Genomic DNA, 10336 nt, shown 5'->3' with positions numbered 1-10336 from the left:
CCACAGCAGACTGGTTGAAGCTCCACAGCAGACTGGTTGAAGCTCCACAGCAGACTGGTTGAAGCTCCACAGCAGACTGGTTGAAAGTCCACAGCAGACTGGTTGAAGCTCCACAGCAGACTGGTTGAAGCACGTCCAGGACGAGCTATTTAGAGACAGGTCTTGGTGGCCGGCCTCAGACTCACGAAGTCCGTCGCATGAAAAAACCAAACGTTTCTCCCGAGAACGGACCGTCCAGGTGACACGATGTAACCTTTTTTTAATGTGATTCATTTACCGGAATGATTGAGTTCACAAAGCTTTTATTGTGATAGTTGTAAATATAATGAATAATTTATCCAGGGGTAACTTGAATGAAATGTTTGAAATAAAATCTTTGGTGTTTTGACCAACAACAAACTACGATTCTGAGCAGAAAAGACTTAAATGTCTGTGACTTTAGTTAAACAGCTGATGGTTTGAGGTTTCCTCTTTCAGAGTAAATCAAGAAATCCTCATTAAAAAATACAAAATATGATTTAGAGACATTTTCCAGGAGTTATCCTGAAGAGAAGAGCAAATCCTCTGGAACCGCTCATGACATGAGGATGTTGTGAAATTCAAAACGCAGCTTTTAAAGTCGAGAATCTGAAAATGTGTCCAGTTTCACCAGATCTGACTCAACTCCTGATCTGATGTGACGTACTGGGTCACGCAGGTTAAATTATAAATATTTAGCTCCAAGAGCCACAGAAGTGATGTTAACAAATAAACTTTACTGCTTGCAGAAAACGCCTGTAGTACAAGTACACGTATAATTTAAAGTATTCTGCTGGTGGTTGTGTAATTAACGCTGTGACCTCTTGGAAAAACCGGCGACAATTCTTCATAACCCTAAAGTTTAATGCAGATAAATGAAGGGCAGTGACGATATCAGAAGTTCTGATTTTAAATTTCCCTCCCAGTCGTGGTCTCCACGTGGGTCGCCCCCCCGCGCTGCCGTCCTAACGAGCTCATTAGCTCTTTAACATCGTTAAGGGCCAGTTAATTGTTTGTTCATTAGCTGTTAGCGAGGCTGAGTGGAGATGCTGTGATCGTGCACGCAGACGCACAAAGGGAGGCGACATCCATCACCGTTAGAGCGCAGAGTCAAAGAGACTCGGCCATTTATTACGGCTGGAGCGGCTCCGCACAAACACACGCCGACACAGAGCGGCGCTCGGGATCGCTCCCGTTTCACCCGAACCGCGAGCAGGAGGCGAGTCAGTGGGGCTGAAATTAATCCTGAGATTAAATATCTCCAAGCGTAATCAACCCAGCGTGCAGAACGCTGAAATAACACCTCTGTAAACAAGATGCAGTCTTTTTGTCACCTAAAGGAGCCAGGCCAGCAGTTTCCTTCAGCTTGTGGCTCCAAACCCCGTCTTTAGATCAGACTCCGGTAAAATCAATCAGCTGATTAATAACCAGATGATCAGAACCTGACCCACTCCAAGCACCGGAAAAATAAACATTTAACTTGCCAAGACAACCAGCAACAATCAGATGTGTTAACGAGTGACGATAGACCCGAGACGGTTTCGACATTTGGATCAATAAACAGTTGAAACACAAATTCAGGCGACAAACGCAGAAATCATAACCCGTAAAAACGACTCGACTAATAAAACGAGTAACTCACGTCCTCCGATAAGAACGTTAGAAAACACGATCTCAATCCATAAAGGAAGAGCATCATGAATCAACAAAAGGTTTCTGTCGCAGGCGATGAAGAAAAGCTTAATGAACGTCTGAGAAGTTGATTTTAGGCGTTTTAAGAAGTTTAATTCAGAGTCGTCTGGTTGTGACGACGCTGCTCATTTGACAAATAATGTTTAACGTCATATTTAAATCCCAGACTAAATTTAAATGCTAATAATATTATTTTGTTGTGATGACACTCAGAAACTTGCAATGTGAAAAGATCAGAGAAAATATATTTTGTACTGAACTGATTTGTTGCATGAATCTAACCTTTTTTTTTATTCCACGCTCTTTCAGTCTTATTTAATATTTTCACTCAGAGCATTTTCTGAAGTACAAAGATTTATTTTAAATGTACAATGCACACGATATATAAACAGAGAGCAGGAACAAAGCTGACAATCTTTTTATTGTCCATATCTCAGCATTTAGGGTTTAAATAGATACAAAATGTTTTGTTAGATACAACTATGTACCATTTAGATTAAAATGGAAAAGGCTGCAGAAGTTTTATGTGACTGAACTTCAGTGACGTTACGTCTGAGTTCGTGAGCCTAAAAACCTCAGGGCATTTTATTCTTTGTTTTTAATTTAAGTGTCAGAAAACAGCCATAGATTGTGATTTTTTCTCTACATAAAAAACACATTTACAGATTCATGAGCATTGTGTGTCCAGGAGTACATCTTGCTAAAATATCGATGTGAATTTTTGCATCCAGCACTTAAAAAAGTTAAATTTTCTGCTGATTGTGTACAAAGCCTCAGAGTCGCTGATGATTTTAATGTTGACAAGCTACAATGTTAAAGTCTCAAATTACAGAAGACTTCCAGATTTCCCCCCCTGCGCTTTAGAAAGTGTATCGTAAAAATCTGTTCAGCATATTCAATAGTATTAATCGCAACCGTTGACTCCGGTACTTGAAATCCAAAAAACCGGAGTCAACGGTTGTATGACACACAAAATACTAATCGCTAATTCATTGAAATGTAAAATGTTCAATTGGAAATATAAAACTTTTATTTATGTGATATACAGGTGCTGGTCATAAAATTAGAACATCATGAAAAAGTTGATTTATTTCAGAAATTCTGTTCAGAAAGTGAAACTTGAATATTATATTTATTTATTACACACAGCCTAACATATTTCAAATGTTTATTTATTTTAATGTTGATGATTATAACTGACAACTAATGAAAACCCCAAATTCAGTATCTCAGAAAATTAGAATATTGTGAAAAGGTTCAACATTGAAGACACCTGGTGTCACACTCTGATCAGCTGATTAACTGAAAACACCTGCAAAGACCTTTAAATGGTCTCAGTCTAGTTCTGTAGCTGCACAATCATGGAGAAGACTGCTGACTTGACAGTTGTCCAAAAGACGATCATTGACACCTGGTACAAGGAGGACAAGACACAAAAGGTCATTGCTAAAGAGGCTGGCTGTTCATAGAGCTCTGTGTCCAAGCAGATTAATAGAGAGGTGAAGGGAAGGAAAAGATGTGGTAGATAAAAAGTGTACAAGCAACAGAGATAACTGCACCCTGGAGAGGATGGTGAAACAAAACTTATTCCAAAATGTGTGGGGGATTCACAAAGAATGGACTGCAGCTGGAGTCAGTGCTTCAAGAACCACCACGCACAGACGTATGCAAGACATGGGTTTCAGCTGTCGCATTCCTTGTGTGAAGTCACTCTTGAACAAGAGACAGCGTCAGAAGTGTCTCTCCTGGGACTGCTGCTGAGTGGTGCAAAGTTATGTTCTCTGATGAAAGTAAATTGTGCATTTCCTTTAGAAATCAAGGTCCCAGAGTCTGAAGAAAGAGAGGAGAGACAGAATCCATGTTGCTTGAGGTCCAGTGTCAAGTTTCCACAGCCAGTGATGGTTTGGGGCCATGTCATCTGCTGGTGTTGGTCCACTGTGTTTTCTGAGGTTCAAGGTCAACACAGCCGTCTACCAGGAAGTTTTAGAGACTTCCTGCTTCCTGCTGTTGACCAACTTTATGGAGATGCAGATTTCATTTTCCAACAGGACTTGGCACCACACAGTGCAAAAGCTACCAGTACCTGGTTTAAGGACCATGGTATCCTTGTTCTTAATCGGCCAGCAAACTCACCTGACCTTAACCCCATAGAAAATCTATGAGGTATTGTGAAGAGGAAGATGTGATACACCAGAGCCAACAATTCAGAAGAGCTGAAGGCCACGATCAGAACAACCTGGACTCTCAGAACACCTGAGCAGAGACACAGACTGATCCACTCCATGCCACGACGCATTGCTGCAGTAATCCAGACAAAAGGAGCAACAACTAAGTATTGATGCTGTACAGGCTCATACTTTTCAGTTGGACAACATTTCTAAAAATCCTGTTTTTTAATTGGTCTTACGTAATATTCTATTTTTCTGAGATACTGAATTTGGGGTTTTCATTAGTTGTCAGTTATAATCATCAACATTACAAGAAATAAACATTTGAATCAGTCTGTGTGTAATGAATGAATATAATATACAAGTTTCAGTTTTTGAATGGAATTACTGAAATAAATCAACTTTTCATGATATTCTAATTTTATGACCAGCACCTGTACTTTGTCAAGTACAGACAGATACATTTTGAACAGCTTGTTTTTATTTGAAGCTTTCAAAAAGCTTTGAAAATCTAAGAAAAAAAAAAAAAGCCAGATGTTCAGAATTATCTTTTCTGTAGTTGAGGAAAAAATATCACAGGAACAAAGCTTTAATATTTTTAAAATTATAATTTAATTTTCTTTGGTCAAGAGTGGGATCCATCACACGACCGATGACTTTGGTTTGTGCAAACCAAAAACCCGGAGTCAGACGTTGCATGACGGACATATTAAACAACTTTTTGCTAAACAAATCTACCACAGCTGAAGTAGAAGTCTTAACTGTAGCTGGAGATTTTAAATAGCTTGTTTTAAGGATCGTTTTACGGTTGAACAATAGGCCTAAGCTGCTCTGAATGTCTGAATAAAATAATAAGTGTGTGTACAGGGTCTTGGAGTCTCCGGTATTTTACTTTCATGAGAAAGGAAGTGATAACCTCCACTAAAAACATCCATAAATTCAGAGTTTTTCCTTTTTTCTTTGTACTCGTATCACAGAAATATGGTAATTTAAGCTACTAAGTTGTACATTTTACACTTCATTGAATTAATTATGAGGATTTTGTCCTCTCTGGACTATCGCAACGGTGAAAGTTTTCGTGTACCCACAAAGTAATTTCTTATACGTGTCATTTATTTTTATTAAATAACAGCTTAGCTTGTTTTTGAACTCCTCGTGGAGCAACTCTGCAGAGTAAAAAAACCCTAAACGCTGTTATCTCGAGCATTTTATCGGAGCGCAGCGATGATCAGTTCCTGCAGTGACAGATTCAGGCTGAAGTGAGTTTCTTCAGCTGTCAGAGCGCATATTAATGGATATGTAGTTTCTCTTTCTGTACAGATGGAAACTCCTCAGCGCACGTCTCCAGAGGATGACAGCACAGTTGTGTCGAGCCGCTGCTCATTCAACATGACAGAGCGCAGATGGCTGAGCGAGGATCCAGAGAACAGAGACGGGGGTAGATTGAGTTATAGAGCTGGTGTCACAGTAGATTTTGGTTACAGTGCTCAAAAAGCTTGGGGCTAAACGCATCGCTGTGAGAAACGGCTCGTCTCGCGTGTAGCTGCTGCCTTCTAACCGACTGCTCGTTCATCAGAGGGCTCAGGTTGTTGAGTTTCTGTTCACGCTGCAGACAGATCTGCTCTGAATGCAGAGCTGAACGCAGTTTGAAGATACGATGCTGAGAGTAAACGTACCGAGTAGTCCTTCTGTCGGGGTTTGAGACCCGAGAGTCCATCTGCTGTTAGGAAAATAATCCTCAAAACACAAAGAATTGATGTTTATAGTGATGTATTTGTGTTCCACTCTTCACAAGCAAACACTGAAATGTATCTTTAAGAATTACTGGACCACCACTTTGATTACAATTTTAGAACAAAAACTAATTTAACAATTCAGCTATAAAAAAACTGAATTTTAAATTAAATGTCAGATACTTTAAAACCCTGAATAAATGGTTTAACCCATGAATAAGTGAATTGATTTATTCACATGAATGATCATTATTGAAATTAGCATAAATTATTATGTATTTATTCAATAAAAAATATCCCAGTGTTCAAAACATCTTTGCTCAGAACTCAGAAAAAACTTGGGCAATAAATCATTTTCTATTTAAATGTTTTTCTTGTTCTCACGACATCGCTTCAGTTTGAAGTGCTGCAATTTATTCCAATAGTACAAAAAGTTTATATTAATAGGAGCGTACTGGTAGTTGTACCAAACCATCACAATCCAAATGTTTGAGGTGGGTTCAGCTACTCGACTGGACGCTCACCTGGCCAGGCTGAAGGCATCATCGATGAGCCCTGCTCGGTTTCCAACTGAGATCACCTAAAGAGGAAAATCAATAAAATAGGAATAAAAACTTGAACGATCAATCAAATTAAAAACAAAAATATCCAGACAAACAGAGAATCAGACAGGTTTACTTGAGGGTTGGTGTGGAGCTGCTGAATCAGCAGTTTCCAGTTGTGGAGGTCGTAGTTGACGCGGAAGTATCCGGTCTGGTTGACGTTACCCAACAACCAGGTGTTGTCGTCCATCTGACCAGTCCGGTGGGTTTCTGAACCAAAACATCAAATGTGTGCTCAGTCTGGTCATTCCATTTATTAAAACTTACAAACAAACCTAAAACGAAATCAAAGATATTCACGTATGCAGACGACACCCTGCTGTTCATTTAGATTTGTAGGATATTTACACGTTATTAATTCTTATAGATAAGCTATGTTTTATTAAAACAATCACTGGCGGGGGGGGGATGACATTCTACACAGCAATAATCCCAAAAATATATATTCTATTTTATTAGTTTATTGATATATTTTATGATTTTCACAGTCCTGGGTGACAGAAAATCTACATCAACATTTAGACTATTTTAGTTTCCTTTGGAATAAGAAAGATGGGCAGCAATTTAAAACTGGAGGTCCTTTTTAGTTAAAGGCCAAGAATTAAAGGAAAACAGTAGAAGCTTGTTGTCTGCATTTGTCAAACACAACATCACATCATCTGCAAAGACAAAGACTGATTTATTTTGTGTGGTTGTAGATTGTTGAATACTTTGTTGTTTTTTTTTGTAGAAATTATTTTCATGGCTTTTTGTTTTCTTTTAACTTTTACGATCAGCAGAGATGCCTTGGTCAAAATACAATACTTTATAAGTAACTGCTGAAAACTAAAGATTATTAAAATTTACTGGAGATTTGACAGGAAAGACCAACTTTACAGCCTTTTTATTGGTATTTTTTAAAAATAAATCTGTACTATTAATGGTACAAAATACACAAATATTTATAAATTTGTACAGAATAAAAATTTCTTGAAATTTATTGTAGTCAACATTTCTTCAAACTGAGATTGTTATAAAAGCTATCTACAACAAGTAGGATATTTATCATAACCTTTCCAAAGGACTCTACTTCAGAAAATGTGAACTAACACTTTACATCATGGAGCTTTTCTCACATCACGTGTCGGGATAATTACCAGAGCTGAAGTCGAACAGCTCCGATCTAAAATCTAAATGTCACATCTGAGTCCAACAAGCAGAGGGCGAGCAGTAAAAAGTAAATCAGTTCCATAAAACCTGACAGATGTGCTCCACATTCTGCGTGGCTGTGGATCAGCAGCATCACGGCGTCTCGGAGGAGAACAGAACTCGTTCTGATGAAACTAAAGCTTTGGTTTGTTTCCCACTCTGTACAACAACAAGCCGGGCCCACTCCCTCGTCCTGGATTTAAACCAATCATCCCTTTCTCCGCACAACTTACACAATACAGTCCCTAAATTCTCAACTCTGAGTTCACCGCCTTCAGGTGTTAATGAAAGAACCGGAGCGAGTCTGACTTTCAAAGGACAAAACACGACTTTTATTCTTGGAGAACAGAACCAGCACGAGCCTTTTTATTTTCTATAAAACCCAACATAAGCAGTTCAGGATTGATTTTTCAAAATGTTGTGTTCAACAAAACACAATCAGCTTTTGTCTGTAAAATCCCCCGGAGGGTCTGATTCCACAAAAACACGAGTCAAAACAACAGAAAGTTTATTAGGAGAGATTTGTTGCTTATTTCAAAGCAGCACAAAACCCTATGAGGGGATTTTATTCCCAATAAAAGTACCCCCCCCCCCCCCTTCAAAATAAATTAAAAAAGTTAAAGAACAAAACAAGAAACTATCGGTTAGATCAGGGGTTCCCAACCCTGGTCCTTGAGGAACACCATCCTGCATGTTTTAGTTGCTTCTCTGCTCCGACACACCTGATTTTAATAAATGGGTGATGCACAGGGTTCTGCAGAACATGAGGAAGTAATTAAGTCTCTGAACCAGGTGTGCTGGAGCAGGGAAACTAAAACATGCAGGATGGTGTTCCTCAAGGACCAGGGTTGGGAACCACTGCTTTAGATGACAGCGAAATCTTTGACCAACAGCTTGGATGATTCCCGCCACATCTCCATCATTAAAACTCGTCACACACGTGGAGTCTGCCTCGTTAATTAATTGGCTCGCTTGCTCTGTTAACAAATCCTCCCCAGGTAACAGGTCGTTAACTCCAAGTACAAGATAATTAAGTCACAGGTGGAAAATAAGCCTTTATGGAGCTGCTGGGTGCGTGGCGGCTCGCTTCAACAACTCTACCTGTCCTGTTGTTGATCCAGATGAGGCTCTCCGAGCAGACGGACGATGAGTTTCCCACGGCGACGGTCAGTGGAACCTGCCACTGCAAACTGCACACAGGGAGAGTGATGTTAGTGACGGCAGTGGGACTGGACCGGGTCTGATTGCCTCTGTTATCAGAGAGCGATGGTCAGTGACGACCTGTGGGCATCTGTCAGCTGGAAATGAGGCGAGCGACACTTTGTGTGCTGCAGAAAAAGGAGCCGAGGGCGTCGGCACACGTGGGTCAAGTGACAACAGCTGAAGGTTATTGTCTCGTTCTGTGACTCAGAGGTTCTGTTCAGAAAAATAATGAAAGAAAAGAAAAACCCTTCAAAGTGACGAGCTGAATGTTTTTCTCATCAGAACGATCACTTCCTGCCTCGATGAATTCTGTAAACTTTAAATCTCCGGAAAAACAATTAGATGATCGCTCATCTGCTCGGTGAGCTTTAACGGGGTTGTTTTTCCTCTCCGTTTTAAAATTTGACATTTAGGAGGTAAATGGAATTTAAATCGACAAAATCATCTCGGAGTAACGCGGCAAAGAGAAGCAGTTCAGAAATATAAAAACCTTTACCGGATTAAACAGCCAGAGCCAGAGGAAACCTGGTTTGTCTGATTCTTTGAAACTGAGGAAGAAACATGTCCACTGGACAAGATGTTCCACCCGCTATTTGAATTATTTGACAGAAATCAAAACTTTGAATGAAGAAACAGCATTTCATTTAATCTAGACCAAATAACAGTCTTTTTTTTTGGGAAGTCTAAACCACTGGATTTAGACCAGAACTGAATTCCTCTCAAAGTAGCTGGTCTTGCAGAATTACTGTTAGGGTTCAAGGTTCGTGATTTGTCGTATGCACCACATGTGGTACATGTGGTGGAACCAAATTGTGTACACAGGGTCCCAGTTAGTTGCAATCAAGCCCAAAAAATACGATCTGACCCGACAAATTAACAGTAATTACAGGTCCAAACCCGGAAAACCCAGACATTTTTAATTAGTTATTAACGGTCGGGGACGTGCAGCTGAATAAATGTGTCGGAAGATTCGGAGCCGAGAGGTGTTTGTACTTTCACAGCCATAAAAACATTTAAACCTGTTTCTGCTGAATTCTTCTGAATTACTGAGACGTGTGCCACGGACAGCTCTGACACGTCTGCTTTGGGGTCTCACCTATTTGAGTCGTTGGCTGCGCACGTCCGCTGAGTGCAGCGGCAGAATGAACATCCATTTGGGAGATGGATCACTTCCTGGCAGTACAGTCCCATCTGAAGCTTAACTGAACTTTTTTACTCTTTCAAGGCCGGTCAGTTCGAGGTGAAATGACAGTGTGTGGCTGGTATATGTATGGCAGGCCATGTAAGCATATAATTGGATTGCGGCTGATCCTGACCTAATTAAAAGCCCGAGACCGGCCCGGCCCACCCATTAATCACATTGTAATGGCCCAGGCCTAATTCGGGTCGGTCCGGGCCGGGTTTCAGGTTAGAAATGATAGCTCTAGTTCCAGTTACATCCAACAAAAGTATAAAATGTAAAAGTAAAACAGTAATAAGTTCTAAGATATGAACTAAGAAAAATGTTAACTAAAAATACGCTAAGCACTAGTAGTACAAAAACAATACGCTGAACAGCAGCACAAACAGCCTAACAGAATTACTGTTAGCATGGCAAAATTACCGTTAGCCTGGCAGAATTACCATTAGCCTGGCAGAATTACCATTAGCTTGGCAGAATTACCGTTAGCCTGGCAGAATTACCATTAGCCTGGCAGGCAGAATTACCGTTAGCCTGGCAGGCAGAATTACC

General features: G+C 40.0%; 1 protein-coding gene across 1 annotated transcript in view; it reads right to left on the bottom strand.

The window, feature by feature from the left end:
* Nucleotides 1-10336, bottom strand: part of LOC119428592 (thyrotropin-releasing hormone-degrading ectoenzyme) — a 144781-nt gene that overhangs the window by 21611 nt on the left and 112834 nt on the right. Inside the window, exons 11-13 of the mRNA XM_037696276.1 lie at nt 8503-8591; nt 6290-6423; nt 6136-6191 (exon numbers count right to left, since the gene is read on the bottom strand). Of these exons, the coding sequence (XP_037552204.1) occupies nt 6136-6191; nt 6290-6423; nt 8503-8591 (279 nt within the window). The remainder of the gene's footprint in view (nt 1-6135; nt 6192-6289; nt 6424-8502; nt 8592-10336) is intronic.

The sequence above is a fragment of the Nematolebias whitei genome, chromosome 22 (genome assembly GCF_014905685.2).
Source record: "Nematolebias whitei isolate Nwh7 chromosome 22, NemWhi1, whole genome shotgun sequence".
NCBI lineage: Eukaryota > Metazoa > Chordata > Actinopteri > Cyprinodontiformes > Rivulidae > Nematolebias > Nematolebias whitei.
This window is presented reverse-complemented; position numbering and strand designations above follow the sequence as displayed.